The sequence below is a fragment of the Quercus suber genome, unplaced genomic scaffold (assembly GCF_002906115.3).
Source record: "Quercus suber isolate HL8 unplaced genomic scaffold, Cork oak 2.0 scaffold_41, whole genome shotgun sequence".
In the NCBI taxonomy this organism is placed as follows: Eukaryota; Viridiplantae; Streptophyta; class Magnoliopsida; order Fagales; family Fagaceae; genus Quercus; species Quercus suber.
Genome location: NW_027069506.1, coordinates 672,077 through 694,762, shown reverse-complemented (window position 1 = coordinate 694,762; position 22,686 = coordinate 672,077). Strand labels below are relative to the sequence as shown.

The following is a 22,686-nucleotide window of genomic DNA, read 5'->3' as shown; positions in this document are numbered from 1 at the left end:
AAGCAAGCAAACCCAATAGACAATTAACACACTAAATTGTATTATTTCCATAAACCTAAACCAAATGTGAGACTGTGAAGTACACATCCTTAAAAGGCTTCAATAATTAATTATTTAGATAAAACCAATGAGAAGAGAAAGAAAGAACAAATTCTTAGTTGTAAATAAGGCAACTAAAATGTACAGAATATGTTCGACAACTTGTCTACTTAGCTAGTTTTTGTAAAACTTAGTAGAAATCAAATGTTTTTATTGTGTCATTGGTAGTTTTACTAATATATTAAATCACCCTTCTCCATATGCATTGTCTATTTCACAAAGAATGCTACTGGTTTGACATTTTTTTTTTAAAATCATGAATCAGAATAATTGCATTTAAGACAAACCAAGAAATACACATACATCCAAAGTTTGGCCAAATCAAGGTCATAACAAAGACTAATCCCACAAATTATACAGTCAACAATTTAACACCAACAATACAATAACAGTTCTAGAAAGCTATTTATAGAACTTACACACAGCAGAAAACTATCATACACAAATCACACATATAGATAATTTTCAAAGACTCAAACAATGGAATTTGTATGGACTACTCATTAACAACAGTCAAAAATCAATAATCTCTACGAACAATTCAGCAAAATAACAAACACAATGAGGTTAAATGACTTCTATAAGTGAGTAAAATATGCATATTTCTCTTACTGTTCTCACAAAATGAATAAGAAATCCTAATTAAGCAGGCTAGCTCCAATTAGATTGAGATACTTTAGCTAGCTGTCATACCAAATAATATATATATATATGAAATGACAATACAAAGTATTTGTTATTTTTTTAAAAAGAAAAGATTCAACAGTTTGAAAAGAATTAAACCGAAGAAAAATATATAGAGATATAGAATACCAGAACTCATTAATTTTTAAAATATTGTTAAAAAATGAATTAATTTGTTATCAACTTCAGATTAATAGAAGAAGAGGAAAACAAAGAATGATGAATATATACCATTGGTGACTCTTTGCTCTGCATCCCAAATTCTAAAGCAAATACTATCAAAAATCAAAGCTGGCCTTAATAACATGCATGCATAAATATAAAACTTCAACAACCATTCCGTATTTCTTCATCAAATATTTAGGCAAAATTGAAGCAACAAAACTAAAAAGAGTGATAAATCAGTCTTAAAAAAAAAAAAATAGAGAAGGGAACTTTAGAGAGAGAAAGATACATGTATTGCGATGAGTTAAGAATGCCAAACCACAAACCAACAATGTATTTTATCTGGTCCTCTACTTGTCTCTCTCAACTTCCAAGAAACCCACACCCACCCACAGTCTCCACCAAAGCCTCTTCCTATCCTTTAAACCACACAATCCTCTCCCCCCACATACCTACAGCCTGCTGTTTCTGGGCCTTATCTCACCAAATATATACGAATTACACCGACACTACACCCGTACTCAACTCAAGTGTCTGTCGAGTCTGCCAGAAAAACAAGATATTTCTTGCACTTTGCCCGCATCTAAAACGCTTTTCTTTCCCACGAAATCAATGAGTTTTGGTTCTTTTGGACGTTTGGGGAGCCATAACAGGTGTGGGTTCTCTTTTCCTTTTAAGCCCAAATAAAACAAGTGATGAAACGATGAGTTTTGCCCACTAGATTGACTAAACCAAAAAACTTTTTTTGACCTCATACTATTGTGCCACACCCACATAAACTTTTGAAACCTTATAATTTTATACATCATTATTTTATTACTTAATTTGTACATTTTTTTGCGCAAAACCCAATCTTATTGGTTTGCAAGAGAGTTAAACCAGCTTTAATTGTACCTCCACTTTTTGGCTTGTTTGATTCAGTGATGTGGAACAAACAATGTATGCCTTCTTAATTAGATGAAGCGTCAAGAGTCAACTCATAGGAAATCCATGTAGCAAGGATCTTTAGAGTGACATCCATGAAATTTAGTGACATGAAGAGAACCGAGGATGGGAGCAAAAGTCATTGCCTTTGGTGATGAGGCACATTACTTTTCAGGCAATTCCTTTGTTTAGGCCCCAAAATCCTCATTTTTGCCCTTTTTAATATTTTTTTTTTCTTTGTAACTTTTAATCTAAAAGTTAGAATAAGGTGCCATTTTAATCTTTGGAACGTCTCTTAAAGATAGTAATTTTTAATTCTGCAATTATCTCAATTTTTTTGCTCTTTTGATAAAATTTACTATATTACCACATGATATGATTAGCACAAATTAAAGTTTTAGTGTGCTTTCCTAGTCGCCCCTGCTGAGTTGGCAAACTATTATTGATTCTCATATGTGGGTATTTTTGAATAAGACACTCAATAAGTGTGAATTTTATTGTAAAAACTATTGTTTACAGTATTAATTACTCGACCACATGTCATCTATTGCTAGTGCAATTGATTTTGACCTCCATTGTAGGTCTCACTATGAAATACTTAGAGCATTTACATCAGCTTATGTTTAAATTCATATTTGTTTTAGCATAATAATCTTTTTTTTTTTTCAATTTTATATAACCACTTTTCAAAAATAAGCAATGAAACAAGTTATCCTGAAAGCATAATAATCTTTTTTTTTTTTCAATTTTATATAACCACTTTTCAAAAATAAGCAATGAAACAAGTTATCCTGATTTTTTTTCTTTTCTTTTTTAATTTTATTAAAATTAACAAAAATTTATTTAAATAATAAGAGGGATTATGAGAATTGACTATGAGTAAAAACCTCTAACTCTCTTTCTCTCTATTGTAATTGCTTAACAAAGCACTTGATAATGGACAGAAGTATTGATTTGAGTGAGTTAGCAAAGTTGTTGACTAAAATAACAAACTTCAAACTTAAAAAATAGAAATGATTTTTGGGAAAAGTTAGCGGATGAAAAATGGATTTTTTCCAAAATAAAAATTTAAGTACTACTTCTCTTTAGTAATTCATACTAAAATATCATTCTTTTTATTTTCTTTATAATTTGATATTTACCATCGGCAGGTTAGAAGTTATGTGGGATTAAAAAGATAAAAGAAAAGAAAAAGACAAAAATACTATTATGATTATGTGGGGGTCAAAAACTTAAGAAATGGATTTTGAACAAAAGTTCTTAATCAACACAACTAATTTCTAAAAAATGAGAGATATGAATCCACATTGGGAAAATTAAACAAATAGCTAAAGGGAAAAGGAAACTATATCATGCGTTTATTTATATATATATATATATATATATGAAAAAGGAGTGTTCTTGTGATACAGAGAAGGATTTTGAGGGTTGAATATAAGTAAAAAAGCTCTAACTCTCTTTCTCTTTATTGTTCTTGCTTATGTCCTTTTTTTTATGGACCCCCATTCCTATTGCTCTCTCCTTCTTCTTTTATAGCCATATCTCTTCATTCTCTAGGTGTCTAGCTCTTAGCTGGATTTGAGGGGTACTTGTCCTATAAGCCCCTTGCGCTGCCATTTCTTAATCATGAAGAAGGACTTTTGGAGGTGTTTTCATTGTTTAGGCCAGTTATTCAGCATTTAATGAGACTGACATTAAGTGGGAGAACCTCATTAATGCAAAGATGTTACGTTGGGCTCTGCATTTTCTTCGATGTGTTCATTGGGAGAAAGGTGAGCAAAGGATGGCCTCGGCTTAAGAGGAAGGTCGCACCTCGACTAGTCTCCATGTCCTCTAGAAAGAATGGTTCCGCAAATTACCACAGTAGCGTGCCTAGATGGGTCTTTGGGAAGGATGGGTATAGCAGATTACTTCAGCTATAGGCCTAAATGGTCTTCCCATCAGAAGTCCCCTTTATCTCTTGTTAGACCCCAGGCCGGGTCCACTCCTTGGATTTAGGTTCACTCCCCCACAAGTTCCCTACATTTTGGGATTACAATCAATTTAGTTCCTATTATTTTCAATTTGCCGTTAATTTGGTTCCTACCATCAACTCACTAACAGAGAGGAAAAAAAGTTTTAAAATATCCTTAAAAAACCTGAATAAAGATAATTGTTAATCTTTTTCTTTATTATTATTTTTAATAAAAATAACTTTAACTAGAACTAAAATGATTTAGACATGGTAAGAGTTAGTGAGAAGTTAGAATTCAAATGAAAAAAAAAAAAATACCATGCATGAATATATATTTTTATTAAATTTTTTAGAGCAAAAAACGATGTTTAAGTTTAGGAGAAGTTTGTAACCACTGTTACTGGGTTACTTGGAAAGTATTCATTTAGTTGGAAGTTATTAAGAGGAAATTGTTGTTGATTGTGTGACTAGGGTGGGTTTTTTTTTTTTTTTTTTTTTTTTTTTTTTTTTTTTTTTTCAAACTACTAAATACACACTCTTTAATTACACTTTTGTTGTGTGCGTGGAGTAGAATGTTTTTGTGATATAGTATCAATTTGGATAGCACTTCATTCCACTTAATGTTGCGTTGCGTTTTGTTCCTTGCGTTTTCAGTTTTTTTTTTTTTTTCCTTTTTTTTACACCAAAGTTATTGACTTTTGAGGAACAACAAGTACTGTGCATGAACAGTGCGTGCACTGTTCATGCATTAAAAATATTAAAAATAGGTCCCACGATACTATTCATACATTTAAAAATTATTTTGCTACAGTATTTTCAGCAACAATCAGTTTTTAACAACAATAAGTTATATCCAAATGAACCATATATAGTTTTTTGTTTTTAAAATTTTGTTGAATTATGATTCTATCCTCTCTCTTTTTTCAATTTTTTAAGAGTTTTTTTTTTTTTTGAGAAACAATTTTTTTAAGAGTAAGACCATCTAATTAAATTGGAATATTTTGATAACTCAAAAAGTAATAACTAACTTTCCAAATCTTCTTAATATATAGAGATAAATGAATTTTAGAGGTTGTGGTTGAAATACTTATCTAATTTGCAGGTGAAGATTTGATGAAATTAGGAATTGATTGTTTGATTTTTTTTTTTTTTTTTTGAGTGTACTGTGTGTTTTATTGCCAAGAAAATGAAAAAAAAAAATGTAGAATAAGTTCTTAAAATTTTTTTTTTCTATCTTTTGTAAGTCACGTGAGCTTCAAGTGTATCAACTATCAATTGTGTAATTCATTACTGATGTGAACATTTTTTATTTGTAAGTTAACGATAAAAACCAAATTAATATTTACTAAAATGTAGGTACTAAATTAATTGTCACCCTAAAATATAGTGGCTAAATTTTTTATTTTATTTTTTAAAATCTTATTTTTTTTTCACTTATGCGCTATGCAGTTAACTGGCCCTTTTCTATGGGTAGAACAGATTGCAGATATGAGCCCATTGTAGACCCTATTCCAGCCCACATCCGACCCGAATACTCAGCCCAAAAAACATAAAACCATGGCACCCATTAGGGTTCCTTCTCTGTAACCATATATATTCACGAGCAGCTTCATTCACAAAACCTTGCTGCCTTTGCAGAGAGCTTGGAGAGACAACAGACTTGCTCTACTTGTACACCACACCCAAACAAAAATGGTTTGTACATCTTCTCTTTCGATATTATCGTTTGTTGTTGGTCTTTTTGTTTTTTAATAAAATTTATTTTAAGGATATGAAATTGGCTAATGAATATTGTGGGTTTTGTTCACTGTCCAAATGGATTTTAAGGGGTTGTATTCGTTTGGGTTTTGGTTGTTTCAAATGGGTTCTTTTTGATGTTGAAGATATGTCAGAACCAGGATTTGGGTGTTCAAATATGTAGATTATGTGTATGTTTTTTTTGATCTCTTATGTATGGTTATACGGTTGTTTGGTTATTCTATGGATTCATAAACTAAAAATGTATTAAACAGCTACAAACAAGTTTGAGAATGAATATAATGATGATTTTGTCATGGGGTTGTTACAAAAATGTATGGTATATGTTTGATTTACATAATTGGTGGAGATTAGGAAGTTGGGATTTGCTTAACTATTTTCTTTTCTAAGTCTAGAATACATATATGATAGTTCTACCCAATGCACAAAGCTCCCACTGGTGTCTGAGAGAGTTAATTGGTAGGTGACTTTACCTCCAATTTTGTTTTGGAGAGAGGCTGATTAAAATGACATCTCTCCATGTATGATGAAAAGAGAGGCTTTTTGATAACCAATCGTCTATCATTTTCTTCAGTTGGGTAGGGCTGAGATCTTCTTATGTAACTCTGCATTTTATGGTTTGCCACTATTCAAAACTGGCCCATGATGGGCACCTATATTTTATTGCATGTCGTAAAATCCATAAAGTTTGTATTGATAATTGTTTTATCCTTCATTCCCACACAATCCTGATCCCTCTATTGAATGCCTGGTTTGTGTTAGTGCTAGATGTCAGCTCTGTCAAGTATTTGAAAAACTGATTTGTGCAACTAAGTGCTTATGTTGGCTAGAAAACTTAGCATGTAGGGACCATCCTCTGAATTTGATTGAAGTAAACTTATAAAAATCCACCTCTGTTGCTTGATGAAAGCTTCCATCCGTATTCCTGTATGGCAGTAGCAAATATCTAGTGTCTTACGTTTTTTTTATCATAGGTGATTCTCCAGCTTTAAATTTTAATATTGGATATCCTTCATTAGATTCAAATTCTACAGTGGAAACAAAGTGAAATAGGTCAAAGTTGGTTGTAAACACAACTCTTTACGGTAGAAAACTCATTGATGTTTTATCATTGTGATGGCCCATGATGGGCACCTATATTTTATTGCATGTCGTAAAATCCATAAAGTTTGTATTGATAATTGTTTTATCCTTCATTCCCACACAATCCTGATCCCTCTATTGAATGCCTGGTTTGTGTTAGTGCTAGATGTCAGCTCTGTCAATTATTTGAAAAACTGATTTGTGCAACTAAGTGCTTATGTTGGCTAGAAAACTTAGCATGTAGGGACCGTCCTCTGAATTTGATTGAAGTAAACTTATAAAAATCCACCTCTGTTGCTTGATGAAAGCTTCCATCCGTATTCCTGTATGGCAGTAGCAAATATCTAGCGTCTTACGTTTTTTTTATCATAGGTGATTCTCCAGCTTTAAATTTTAATATTGGATATCCTTCATTAGATTCAAATTCTACAGTGGAAACAAAGTGAAATAGGTCAAAGTTGGTTGTAAACACAACTCTTTACGGTAGAAAACTCATTGATGTTTTATCATTGTGGTTATTCTTATCCTTGAGGTTTTAACTTTTGTCAAATCTATTAGGTGAAATGTCTAAATTTTATTTTCAAGTGAAACTTAAATCTTGTAACTCTGATATAAAGCACGTATAAAACAACTTTATGAATTGTGTATGAATTGTATTCAACCCATTTATGTATAGTATACATGAATATTTGGCTTGTTTTAAGTTTTTGAAATTAATATTTTGTATGTCTACAACAGGCTAGAGGGTTGAAGAAGCACTTGAAGAGGCTCAATGCCCCTAAGCATTGGATGCTTGACAAACTTGGTGGTGCATTTGTAAGTCAAAACTTCTGTACCTAGTTGCCTCTGGACTGATTTTTGTATTCGTCTTATCTCTCAGTTTATATGTTGAATTCAGGTTCCTTTTTGTTCAATGTATTTTATTTTTCTTGTTTAGGCTCCCAAGCCTTCATCTGGACCTCACAAATCTAGGGAATGCCTGCCATTGATCCTTATTTTGCGAAACAGATTGAAATATGCTCTCACATACCGTGAGGTCATTTCCATACTGATGCAACGACATGTTCTGGTTGATGGGAAAGTCAGGACAGATAAGACCTATCCCTCGGGTTTCATGGGTATGCACATCCTAATCTTCCTGTTGTAAATTATTGACTTTATTATTATTTTTTTTTATCTTTACTTGTTTTTAGTACCAATGCAATACACTAAATCATCATGAGAAGAATGCTCATTTGTACCTATGCAGTAATCATCTATATCTTCTTAACTGAAAGAACTGCTCACTAGCTAGCTGGACTAGTGGGGGGCCCTTTTGGAGACATACTGAAAAACATGCCTTTTTTTTTTAACCCATCTATATGATGCAGTTACAAATTTACTAATTGATGGGTGTTGCAAAGGAAAATGTTGAATTACTATAACCACAATTTGCTTGATGATATAATTTTATTTACACTATGTATTGCTACTACATTAGGAAAAAATGTCATTTAAATCTTCCACACTCATTTTTTCCTGAATTATTTGACCTAGCCAATATGATTGGTGGGTGGCTCATTAGTTTTGTGGCATTGAGAGTTTTTGTTGCTTCCTTGTATTTATGACTGCTGCATGTTCCCTGGTTTAAAATTAAGTTCTGTGGTGTTATTGGTTAGAAATTTAATGTTATGCTTATAATCTTCTTTCCTTCTAACAGATGTTGTTTCAATCCCCAAGACTAATGAGAATTTCCGCCTGCTTTACGACACTAAGGGTCGATTCCGTCTTCACTCAATCAGGGACGAAGAGGCAAAGGTATTATCTTCAGTCTCTTGAATATATTCTCAATTTTTTTTTTCCATTGTAAAAATTAATGTATATCTGTAACTGAGGCTTCAAAAACTGAGAGTGACATGATTCCTAGTGAATATATATCATCTTATTGTACATAATAGATGAAGTTGTAACATCATCTGCCTAGCTTCACAATTTTGTATCGCAATATTGTATGGATCCTTTGAAGCTGGAGTTATTATGGATCCTGTTAGGATTATTCTGATCAACTGAAAGTCTCTCTGCAGTTTAAGCTCTGCAAAGTCAGGTCGGTGCAGTTTGGGCAAAAGGGCATCCCATACCTCAACACCCATGATGGGCGAACCATCCGCTACCCAGACCCTCTCATCAAGGCCAATGACACCATCAAGCTGGACTTGGAGAGTGGCATAATCACTGATTTCATCAAATTTGATGTTGGGAATGTAGTCATGGTGACTGGTGGAAGAAATAGAGGCCGTGTCGGAGTAATCAAGAACAGAGAGAAGCATAAGGGAACCTTTGAGACAGTCCACATCCAGGATGCCACTGGGCATGAATTTGCTACTCGTTTGGGCAATGTCTACACTATTGGCAAGGGGACAAAGCCTTGGGTTTCCCTTCCTAAGGGCAAGGGAATAAAGCTAACCATCATTGAAGAGGCCAAGAAGAGGCTTGCAGCTCAAGGGGCAGCCACAGCTTAAATGAACATGGTGAAAATAACCTTCAAACTTATCTGATGGTTATTTGGTTTTGTAGCTCTGACCTTTTAGTTCCTTAAATTATATACACTATTGGCAAGGGGACAAAGCCTTGGGTTTCCCTTCCTAAGGGCAAGGGAATAAAGCTAACCATCATTGAAGAGGCCAAGAAGAGGCTTGCAGCTCAAGGGGCAGCCACAGCTTAAATGAACATGGTGAAAATAACCTTCAAACTTATCTGATGGTTATTTGGTTTTGTAGCTCTGACCTTTTAGTTCCTTAAATTATCTTCCATTTTTTTTTGTCTGTTTCATGCTTGGTAACAATAATATAGTTTTTATGAGATCTTGATATGCTTGTTTGTCTTGGTTGTCTGTAGAAGCTCAGAATTGGGTGTTCAATTCTTCTAAGTTAATATTGTGAGGTTCAATTTGATATTTGATAATCTGAGTTTTATCCTTATGTTGCATGAGGGTTATGTATAGATTCAGAGAAGTTGTACTAATTGCTATAGCCAAACTTCTTCACCCACTCACTATGTGCCTCGTTTGTAGGAATGGTAAAAATTCCCGGCCCTGCTTGATCCGCCCAACATGGGGTTTTTCACCCAACATGGTTGTATGTCCAGCAGGACCAGCACAGCCCTAGGTGTGTGTGTGTGTGTTTTTTTTTATACATATCTTATTTACATTTAATTTTTATTTTATTTTATACATATTATACCATCCTATTCTAGTTACCCGTTTTCTTTCTCTCTCAACATTGCCATTGTTGTCCCTTCCTTAAAGTTCCTTTTTCTTCTATTTCATTAATTATAGAGCTACCTAGCTAGGGGTGGTAAAAATTTTTCATCCCGCGTCTTGCCCCAACTTGACTCTCACCTGCCTTGGGATGAGGCACCCATGATCCGACTCTACATTTAACATATTATTTAAAGAGAGACTTTTGCGTGCAATAGATGAAATGCATATGCTAGAAAGGACATGGATGTTTGGTTGTAAAAAATTCAAATAACCAAGTAGTAGATTTTTGAGAGTATAGAATTAGAACTCTCATACTTTTTATGTTGCTTCGATATCTTGCAATTTTAATTTATATTGTCTTTTAAGTAATCCAAAGATTCCAAACCAACTCATTGTCAGAATTTTTAAATGACAAATACCTTTGAACGTTATTAAATACTATTCATTTTTTAAATTAACTTCATATATATAGAGTTAAAGAAAAATATTGAAAAGTCAAATTCTAACAATATTATAAATGTTGGAGAGGCTTGAATTAACATTTGTTTACCTAAATGGTGGGTATTAGAATTGCAAGAATTCTGGATTGAGATGTTCATAGGAATTGCAAATTTTTTCAAGAAATTTTTACTGAATTTTAAAGTACACCAGCATTTAGAATCTGATGATTGGGAAACAAAAATGATGGGAGGATTCTTGACGGTTGTTTTAAAAAAAAGTGTTGCGAGCTCAATTCCAATTTGTTTCTTTCAAGTACGGACCATTTTTATGAGCCCAATTCCCAAGTGTGAAGGGTATAAGTACTTTTTTAGACCATTTTTATGAGCCCAAAATGTGGGTTTTGCTAAAAGTGGGCTGGGGCTTCTTGCAAAACCTGAGGCCCATGTAAAGGATGTTTTGTGCTTTCTTGGCTGGTTTCTATTGCATAGAGCAGCTTCCCAAACGACCAAAAGGTAGCCAATAACATTGAGTCAAACATTTCCCTTAATAATAATAAAAAGACAAGCCTTCCTTTTACTTGAAAAACAAATATGACCATAATTATTAGTTTAACATCATGGAGGACCATGGCCTCAACCATTATCCATAAACCAAACCCCAAAAACATCCTAGATTTACTATGGAAACCTTCCATCAGAACTGACACAACTAATCTCGTTTTGCCCTTGAAACCCTAACCTCATAACAAAAGCCTATTTAATAACAAACCAGCATTAACATTTGAGGTCTTGTGATGAAAATAGTGGCACAAAAGAGTTCTCTCTCTCTCTCTCTCTCACCACTTTTCCCAAATTTCCCTTCTTGTTGTAAGCATTTTGTTGCACCCATTGCTGTTTAGCATTTTGATTTCCATCTTGCAACATACCACTAGCCTATATTTAATTATTTATCACATATTGAAATTTTGGGCTTGAGTCTTCTAATTTAATCACATTTCAAATAATCAGACCATTGCGCGCACTTTTGGTGTGGTGGTCACTCTACAAATATAAATGCTTGAGAGGTGTGAAGGGCAAAGGCCGAGGTTCAAGTCTCTATGAGGGAGCTTCACAAACATGTACACTTAAATTAAGTTAGAGTAGAAATTCTATCTTGTATAAAAATAATAATAATAATCATATGTTTTGGGTTTGCTTTAGCATTTTGGCCCTCATTACAAAATGATCATCAACAAGGATATTAGAGGCTTAAGAACCTAGAGAAGAATTGGCAAAATATGTTGAATTATTGAAGATTTTCTATTGTACAAATTCAGCCAAAAATTTTGTATTTCAACTAACATCTCTTGATGTTATTAACCTAAATGTTTAGGAAAGCCTAATAAAATATAGGAAGACATGCCCAATCATTATTTTTTTTATTTTTTTTTATTTTTTTTGGAGAAGGGAGACATGCCAAATCTTGATTATAGTTTGCGATACAATGCCGACTCACCGACTCTTATACAAGACGTGGCTTTTTTTTTTTTTTTTTTTTTTTACTTGTTGTAAGCATTTTGTTGCACCCATTGCCGTTTAGCATTTTGATTCCCATCTTGCAACATACCACTAGCCTATATTTAATTATTTATCACATATTGAAATTTTGGGCTTGAGTCTTCTAATTTAATCACATTTCAAATAATCAAACCACTGCGCACTCTTGATGCGATGGTCATTCCACAAGTATAAATGCTTGAGGGGTGTGAAGGGCAAGGACCGAGGTTCAAGTTTCTAGAAAGAAGCTTCACACACATATACACTTAGATTAAATTAGAGTAAAAATTCTATCTTGTATAAAAAATAATAATAATAATCAAAAGTTTTGGGTTCGCTTTAGCATTTTGGCCCTCATTACAAAATGATCATCAACAAGGATATTAGAGGCTTAAGACCCTAGAGAAGAATTGGCAAAATAAGTTGAATTATTGAAGATTTTCTACTGTACAAATTCGGCCAAAAATTTTATATTTCAACTAACATCTCTTGATGTTATTAACCTAAATGTTTAGGAAAGCCTAATCAAATATACGAAGACATGCCCAATCTTTTTTTTTTTTTTTGGGAGAAGGGAGACATGCCAAAACTTGATTGTAGTTAGCAATACAATGCCGATTCACCGACTCTTATACAAGACGTGGCTTTTTTTTTTTTTTTGATAGGAAATGTGGCCTAATTTGAAAGACATTTGAAAAACGTGTATCAAAACAAAAAGGGTTTACGTATATATTAAATAGCATAACCTCTTTGACCATTGAAAATTCCAGAGCTCATTGGATCTTAGCTAAGAACACATTAAGACATGGTCGATGGCTCGGAATAATCATTGACATATAATACACTTCTTGAAGAAATAAGTAAATGTCAAAAGAAAAAGGAAGAAAAAAAAATGTAATAACACTTTGACACTTTAGGAGTTCTAATATTGAAAAATTGCTGATGATTTTTTTCTTCTTCACATTATGTAACACCCACAAATTTCAATTCAAAAAAATTTATATTTAACCCGCAATAAGAAATTTCAAAAGAAATAAATTCATTATCATGATCAAAATACATGGTAATTCATCTAATTTTCACCCAAAAAAAAAATCTAAACTCTTCAATATTTAATCGTAAACTAAAAAACTCAAAAACTCCTTATAAAATCAATGTTTTTAAAGTAAAACTTAAAAAAACTCCTAATACAATAATGTGTTTGAAGAGGTACAAAATATTGTTGGGAATAACAAAGCGCATTAGGTTCGCTTAAAATAAGAAGCAATTAGAAAATTAATAATGATAGATGAATATAAGGTTTTTTTTTTTTTTTTTTGAGAAACACATAATAGAAAGAGAAAGGGGTTCTAATATAAGGCACGTCATAACTCCAAATATAAGAATATAAATTAATAAATTTATTTTTTTAAATAAATTCAATAGATTTTGACATAAAATTTTAGAGGAAACAAGGAGAACAAGATACTTGTGTATACAATTAATGCAAAACATCACAAATACAATATGACATACTCTGTGTACTGTCCTTGTAGGGAGGGTAACACTCACTTATTGTTTCCACTGGAAAAGTCAGTGAAAATAAATAATCAACAGTGAAATTCTAACACCTATCTTCACCCCATCCAACCTCCACAACACAAGAATTTATTCAATCAATTAATTATTTTATTATATATATATATATATACACACACACTCAAATTACACATATTGTTACTTTAGTTAATGTAATGTTGCTAAATAATTTTATATTAGATTAAAATAAAAAAATAAAAAAAAATCGTCCATTAGAATACATTGTTTCCTCTTACCTTTTATTTATGTTAAAAACAAAAACAATAAATAGTTCAATGATGAGATTTTCAAAATATAAATTCAAGAAAATATTATTATATAGTGTAAAACTTTTTAAAAAATAAACAGTTATATCAGTCCCAACCTATACTCTCTTTTTTCTTTCTATGTATATGTGTGTGAGAGAGAGAGAATTCTTTCAATAATTTATTAATAAAAAAACACACACAAGCCCGCCTTCAATGAATGTCATATGTTCAATGACTACAATTATTTGTAAAATAAAAAATTTCTTCCTCCCCAAGCCGGTCCCATTAAATTATGGCACTTACCATCGCCATCATTATTTCTGTAATTTGATGCTTAAGCTTTGTCAAGAGAGAAGAAAATAGAACTAAGTTTTCCATAAACTCGAAGGTAAGGTGGTTGAACCGAACATGTATAATGAATCTCGATAAAAATGGAGACAATCTTATATATTAATGTTGACGCAAACTTATATGTGCAATCTTTGAGGATACTCTACCAAAATCAACACACATCATGGTTTACATTATGGAATAGGAATGAAACTAAATCTCACTTATTTATATACAGTGTCTAAGGCTCCGCTTAGAAGGAGGGAATGGAATGGAATAGAATGGAAATGAATAAAAAGAATAATTTTAGAATATTCTTCCCTTCTCTTGTTTGGGAGTTTTAATGGAGGGAATGGAAAGTTCATTCCTTTGTTTGGGAGTTTAAGTGGGAGGAAATGAAATGAGTAGGAGGGAACACTCATTCTTCTCTATTCCTTTAAAACCTCAAATTTTCATTCCCCCCGAAATTGGGAGGAATAGGAGGGAATGAAATTAGATATAATTATTTTTTTACTAAAACTCCCAAAATACCCTTATATATTCAACAATTTATTTTTAAATAGGGGTCTAATAGTAATATTATCATAAAATAATTCTATTCTATTCTCTCAATGTTGCTCCCAAACAGGATTACTTATATTCCATTCATTTTAATTCCTTTTCATTACTTTATTTTAAAACATCCAGTCAAGGTTATTTAATTCTATTCCATTCCATTCTTTTCCATTCCTTTTTCTTACTTAAATACATTCCATTCTTTTCCATTCCCTTATGATCATCTCATTCTATTCCATCACATATGACATTCATATCAAGATATGATATGAGATTTTGTTATAAAAATAAAATAAAATATAACTTTTTATTATTCGTGCTCAAATGAGTTAATATTTTAAGAGTAATGCTACAGACACAAACTATTTTACAACATTTTTACAAACTGCTGATATGACGAATTTTTACTAGTTTTAATATGAGCCCATCACTAAAATCACATTTTTACTTACAATAACTATTTGGAAAATGCTAAAACCACATCAACAGTTTGTAAAAATGTTGTAAAATAATTTGTGTCTTTAGTATTACTCATTTTTTAACACCGCATATTTAATCTATATAAATAAATAATATCTTTACTCCATAAAAATTGAATTTTAAATATAAAATTTTATAGTGGTTAGAGAATAAAATTTTTGGATTTTTTTTCTATAGTTTTTTTTAATATATAAATAATTCGATAGTTACCTAAGAGAAGTATTTGTCTATTTGAATCCTGGATGTTCTTGTAAAAAAACACCAAAAGATCTATATATATACCAAAGCTAATAGAAAATCCAATTACATTTTAATTTGAATTCTCAATTTTGTGCCACGTGTCTCATTTAATTTTTTTAATTTTGTACCAAGTGAATTATTGAGTATAAAAATCAAAGAGTACAAATCCAGTTAGACTCTAAATTGGATTTTATTTGGGGTACAATTTTCCACCATTTGTCCATCTAAATTTTTAATTTTTGTGATAAGTAAATTATTAGTAGCAAAAACCAAAAAGTTTAAAACCAATTAAATTCTAAATCATATATATACAATGAGAAATCATTACATATTTTAGAAATGTATGACTTGAAAAAAGTGTAAACTAATACCAGGTATAATTTGAACATCTTTTTTTAAAAAATATATAATTTGAATTGTATAATTGTGCTTATTTTTAATTGTATCCTTGCATATGTACACACTAGTGTCAGTTAACTACCAAGCTCTTGACCTAATCTGGAAATTATGTTATCAAATATTTTACACTTAATTAGAGACATAAAATATTTTCATCTAGAATATTTTACCGAACTTTTTTTTTTTGGTTGGTTGAGAAAAAGATTTGACCAAATTATTCAACTGTAAAAAAAAACACTTAAATTCTAAATCATATATATACAATGAGAAATCATTACATATTTTAGAAATGTATGACTTGAAAAAAGTGTAAACTAATATCAGGTATAATTTGAACATCTTTTTTTTAAAAATATATAATTTGAATTGTATAATTGTGTTTATTTTTAACTGTATCCGTGCATATGTACACACTAGTGTCAGTTAACTACCAAGCTCTTGACTTAATTCGGAAATTATGTTATCAAATATTTTACACTTAATTAGAGACATAAAATATTTTCATCTAGAATATTTGATCGAACTTTTTTTTTTGTTGGTTGAGAAAAAGATTTGACCAAACTATTCAACTGTAAAAAAAAAAAAAAAAAAAAAAAAAAAAAAAAAAAAAAAAAAAAGTTACAAACATGTGATGCTAGCAGTGGTCCACGTAGCATGTGATGCCACCCATTTTCCTAACTGAGATTCAATTATTAAAATTTAAAAGTACGGAGTTGTTTTATTTAATTAATTAATAATATTATAAAAACAATTAATTAATTAATGAGTATGGCTAAACTATAATATTTTCACAATAATTTTACAATAAAATCTAAGTGGCAAGTTTTTGCTGGTTTTCTTCTTATTGATATCATTTTTTTTAACCTACTATGAAGAGCTTATAATTAAAATTTAATAAACCATTTTAGGAATTTTATTTTTATTTTTTAGGATTTCAACCTATGATATCTATTCTTAATAATAACTCTTTATTATCAGACCAAGATACCAATTAGTTTTTGGTATAAGTAATGATTAAAATTCTAAATTTCTTATTCAACCATCAGAAACTTTATCAGTTGAATTAAATAAAACCCGCATTTTAAGAAATTTTTCACACTTTTAAAAGAAATATAAAAATTAGTCAAAAAAATTAATTACTTTTTTTTAATAAAAACTTTTAAAAAAATTTTCATAGCCCAATACTCCATCAGTCAACTTTTCTTTTCTTTTTTTTTAAATTCAAAGACTACACAATTATATATATTTAATATCTAAATATTTAAAATATATATACAATTTTATATATTCAAACTAATAAAAAAAAATTTCAAAGTATAATATTTTTAATTTGTTGCGAAAAAATTATAGCTATAACTTTATTGTTAATTAATTAGTAAATGTGAAATCATTAATTGAAAAAGGTGGTCTCCACCAATGTGGCTGGAGTGTGTAGGGTACGTTAGAGTGACAAAGACAGCACATTTCGGACAGTCGTCTTTGACAGCCATATCATATGGGAATGGGAGGAGAGAGAAGAGAATTGAGGGACTAGTATTATTTTGCAAACAGTTTTGCCAGGTGTCACTTCCTATGGCATGCATTGGGAATCTCATTTCTTTGATGCCCTTATAGTTTATGGCACTTTCAAACTCACTCCCCATGTTCTTAACTTTTTATAAGTTCAAAATTAGGTCGGCATGCCAAAAAATCAAAGAAAAAACCATTGTTATTAATACCGTTTTGGACCCCGTTTCGGTTTGTCCAGTGGAATGGAATATTTCGGTACCGGCCGATTTCGGCGTACCGTTTCAGGGTGTTTCGGGGTTCTTAAAAAATAATTTATATATATCCTTGTTGAACATAAAATTATCAATTCTAATAAATAAATAACTAAATATCAAATAATACAAATCATTTAGTCTTAACTCTTAAGTCTTAAACATCAATATAATCACACAATAAGAAGATTTACAAGACAATAACTAAATATAAAAAAATACAAGATTTACTCCTCCTCCTCATCATCATCCATGAGAGAATGATCAAATTCATTATCAAAAGAACTCCCAAGAACTACCAACACCCATTGGACCTTTACTCTTTTTTTTTTTTTCTTTTTTTTTTTTTTAATAATAGGCCAAATCCGGTACCGGCCGGAATTTGCATCTCGGCCGGAATTGGCCGGAATTGACCGGATGGCCGGAATGGACCGGAATGACCCGGAATTTGACCCGAGGTGGAATGTGAGTATTCCGGTACCGGTTTGCATACCGGTACGAAAAATTCCGGCCGTTCCGGCCGGAACGGAACGGAATCAATAACTATGGAAAAACAGGATGAGAATGGTGTCCTTGTTTTGATTGCCACAATTCGAGGGAAAAAATGTTTTGATTGCCAAAATTCGAGGAAAAATCTTTGAAGCCATAATGTGGTATTTTTTTATTTTCTTTATAATAAGTATTATGACAATTCATTCTCGTATAAACAAGTTTGAATCTACGAATATCTTTTAAGTCAAAAATTTTTGGACAGAATACAAATATATTACATGTTCCAAAATAATCATGTGTCACATTATGTAAAAAAAAGGTCTTGTATGTTATATACTTTATGTCTTGTTCAAAATATTTTAACCTAACTGTAACATAAATTAGACATCTACAATTTAAATTTTTAACAAGTTATTTCATTTATCAATTAAAGAAAAAGGAATAAATATTTGGTCCTTGTAATTTACGTTTGAGATTAAAGGACCCTTTAAAAAACTAGTTTGAAATTATTGCTTATAATTCTCTTTTGGGACTGAAAAGGATTACCATTTACCACTATAATGATGATTTTTTCTTTTTCTTTTTTTGGGGTAGAACACTACAAGGTTGATGATAACATATCCATTAAATTTGGGGCTAGGAATTATAGATTCAAACAATGTAAGGACAAATTGGCAATAAAAATCATTCAGATTAATGAAAACCATTCTGTCTTTTCATCAAAAAAAAAAATGGCAATAAAAACAAATCAGTTCGGAAATCAAGAGCCAGAGTGCAAAAATTCTGTTGGCAACAGCAACGACGAGGCTTTAGAATAGAGCCCCACACTTTTTTGACACGGCTTTTCTAATGTAAATATATTCACCTTGGCAAATTACTAATTAAATACTTAATTAATCTAATCACACCGATTGGCATTAACACCTTTTCACCCATGCCAATAATTAACCCCTCTTCACCCTTATCAAATCTCTTATATTAAAATCTATTGCATTATTAGTGGTTATAAAGAATCAAATTTAAATGCTGTATGATTATAATTACCATAAAAAATATAGATTTTTCTTTTTAAGATAACTTAATTCAAAATAATTACATGGTTGAATTTAACAGAAAACTTACCAAACACATACTAAATGTACTTTATGAACTCTTGGATTTTTTTTTTTGAAGAATGAACTCTTGTACCCGAGATTTATTGTTCTATAGTTTCAAAAAAAAAAAAGATTTATTGTTTTTTTATTTTAATGAAAAACTTTATACAAAGATAGTGCACTTTTGATACACTAAATAATGGTAATCTTAATTATGAGAAATAAAATGTGTTGTAATGAAATAACTAAACATATTCATAAATTTAGTTGAGAGTTATAACATTAAAATAAAACTTAAGATTTATTTTAGTAAATATTTTACTCATAATATATTTTTCAAATTTAGAGAGAGATGAGTTATTTATTATGATTATTTATTTTTTTAGTTATTATGTGCATATAAAAAGTTTGTTTATTTGAAAATATATTAAAAGGTATTAATGTATTATTATTGCAAATTAAAAATCACCGTTACAAACATGTGATGCTAGCAGTGGTCCACGTAGCATGTGATGCCACCCATTTTCCTAACTGAGATTCAATTATTAAAATTTAAAAGTACGGAGTTGTTTTATTTAATTAATTAATAATATTATAAAAAATTAATTAATTAATTAATGAGTATGGCTAAACTATAATATTTTCATAATAATTTTACAATAAAATCTAAATGACAAGTTTTTGCTGGTTTTCTTCTTATTGATAATTGATATCATTTTTTTTAACCTACTATGAAGAGCTTATAATTAAAATTTACTAAACTATTTTAGGAATTTTATTTTTATTTTTTAGAATTTCAACCTATGACATCTATTCCTAATAATAGCTATTTATTATCAGACCAAGACATCAATTAGTTTTTGGTATAAGTAATGATTAAAATTTCAGATCTCTTATTCAACTATTAGCAACTTTATTAGTTGAACTAAATAAAACCCGCATTTTAAGAAAATTTTCACACTTTTAAAAGAAATATAAAAATTAGTCAAAAAATTAATTACTTTTTTTTAATAAAAACTTTTAAAAAAATTTTCATAACCCAATTCTCCATCAGACAACTTTTCTTTTCTTTAAATTCAAAGACTACACAATTATGTATATTTAATATCTAAATATTTAAAATATATATACAATTTTATATATTCAAACTAATAAAAAAAAAATTTCAAAGTATAATATTTTTAATTTGTTGCGAAAAAATTATAGCTATAACTTTATTGTTAATTAATTAGTAAATGTGAAATCATTAATTGAAAAAGGTGGTCTCCACCAATGTGGCTGGAGTGTGTAGGGTAGGTTAGAGTGACGAAGACAGCACATTTCGGACAGTCGTCTTTGACAGCCATATCATATGGGAATGGGAGGAGAGAGAAGAGAATTGAGGGACTAGTATTATTTTGCAGACGGTTTTGCCAGGTGTCACTTCCTATGGCATGCATTGGGAATCTCATTTCTTTGATGCCCTTATAGTTTATGACACTTTCAAACTCAATCCCCATGTTCTTAACTTTTTATAAGTTCAAAATTAGGTCGGCATGCCAAAAAATCAAAGAAAAAACAGGATGAGAATGGTGTCCTTATTTTGATTGCCAAAATTCGAGGAAAAAAAAAATGTTTTGATTGCCAAAATTCGAGGAAAAAAAAAATTGTAAAATCTTTGAAGCCATAATGTGGTTTTTTTTTATTCCTTCTAATAAGTATTATGACAATTTATTTTTGTATAAACAAATTTGAATCTACGAATGTCTTTTAAGTCAAAAAATTTTGGACAGAACACAAATATATTACATGTTCCAAAATAATCATGTGTCACGTTAATGTACAAAAAAGGTCTTGTATGTTATATACTTTCTGTCTCGTTCAAAATATTTTAACCTAACTATAACATAAATTAGACATTTGTAAGTTTAAATTTTTAACAAGGTATTTTATTTATCAATTAAAGAAAAAAGAGAATAAATATTTGGTCCTTGTAATTTATGTTTGAGATTAAAGGAATCCTTTAAAAAACTAGTTTGAAATTATTGCTTATAAATCTCCTTTTGGGACTGAAAAGGATTACCATTTACCACTATAATGATGATTTTTTCTTTTTCTTTTTTTGGGGTAGAACACTACAAGGTTGATGATAACATATCCATTAAATTTGGGGCTAGGAATTATAGATTCAAACAATGTAAGGACAAATTGGCAATAAAAATCATTCAGATTAATGAAAATCATTCAGTCTTTTCATTAAAAACAAAAAACAAATCAGTTCGGAAATCAAGAGCCAGAGTGCAACAATTCTGTTGGCAACAGCAACGACGAGGCTTTAGAATAGAGCCCCACACTTTTTTGACACGGCTTTTCTAATGTAAATATATTCACCTTGGCTTATTACTAATTAAATACTTAATTAATCTAATCACACCAATAGGCATTAACACCTTTTCACCCATGCCAATAATTAACCCCTCTTTACCCTTATCAAATCTCTTACATTAAAATCTATTGCATTATTAGTGGTTATAAAGAATCAAATTTAAATACTGTATGATTATAATTACCATAAAAAATATAGATTTTTTTTTTAAAGATAACTAAATTCAAAATAATTACATGGTTGAATTTAACAGAAAACTTACCAAACACACAATAAATGTACTTTATGAACTCTTGGATTTTTTTTTTTTTTGAAGAATGAACTCTTGTACCCGAGATTTATTGTTCTATAGTTTCAAAAAATAAAAAAAGATTTATTGTTTTTTTATTTTAATGAAAAACTTTATACAAAGATAGTGCACTTTCGATACACCGAATAATGGTAATCTTAACATGAGAAATAAAATGTGTTGCAATGAAATAACTAAACATATTCATAAATTTAGTTGAGAGTTATAACATTAAAATAAAACTTAAGATTTATTTTAGTAAATATTTTTCTCATAATATATTTTTCAAATTTAGAGAGAGATGAGTTATTTATTATGATTATTTATTTTTTTAGTTATTATGTGCATATAAAAAGTTTGTTTATTTGAAAATATATTAATTTAATAAATTATTACACTTACTAAAGAATAACTATTACAAGTTTACAACCCTTTTATGGATGAATAATTATTCTTTATTTTAAAGAATATTAAAAAACTATCTCTTTTTTTTTTTTTTTTTGAGAATCAGCTATCTCTTAACTTTTAAAGAATATTAAGGAATAATAAAAATATTACTAAATTAAAGAATGCTTAAACTATAGGAAGCTATTACATTACAATATTTATTACAGTCAACCAAACATGCGCATAGTGTTTCATAATTTCCTTTGTTTGTTAGTATAAAAAAATGAGTTAAAGGAAAACTATTTTGTAACTCTCCATATATATATATATATATATATGGAAATGCTAACAAGTGCCCTTAGGGCACTTGTTAATAATCTATTTAAAGAAATAAAATTAAATAAGGGAAGTTAAGAGAGAGTTTTTTTTTTTTTTTTTTTTTAACTCATTTTAAAATCTCTATTAAGAAAAATGTTATGTGTACACTATTTTCACAACAAATCTTAAGTTTTAAATTGTTACTTGTCATTACTAGTGGGTAAGAAAGACACAAAACAAACAAATTACAACAAAATATTAAAATATTTT

General features: G+C 29.9%; 1 protein-coding gene across 1 annotated transcript; it reads left to right on the top strand.

Moving 5' to 3' along the window:
* Window positions 1-5,432: 5,432 nt before the first annotated feature.
* On the top strand, window positions 5,433-9,219 carry LOC111984101 (small ribosomal subunit protein eS4x). The gene is made up of 5 exons (XM_024015725.2): window positions 5,433-5,521; window positions 7,406-7,483; window positions 7,605-7,785; window positions 8,367-8,464; window positions 8,731-9,219. Exons 1-5 carry the CDS (start codon window positions 5,519-5,521, stop codon window positions 9,163-9,165), a joined length of 795 nt encoding a protein of 264 aa, XP_023871493.1. The 5' UTR covers window positions 5,433-5,518; the 3' UTR covers window positions 9,166-9,219.
* Window positions 9,220-22,686: the final 13,467 nt, after the last annotated feature.

Coding starts and splice junctions, on each gene's coding strand:
- LOC111984101 (XM_024015725.2), top strand. Junction 7,484..7,604: donor ACAAACTTGGTGGTGCATTT/GTAAGTCAAAAC, acceptor TTTCTTGTTTAG/GCTCCCAAGCCTTCATCTGG. Junction 8,465..8,730: donor TCAGGGACGAAGAGGCAAAG/GTATTATCTTCA, acceptor GTCTCTCTGCAG/TTTAAGCTCTGCAAAGTCAG.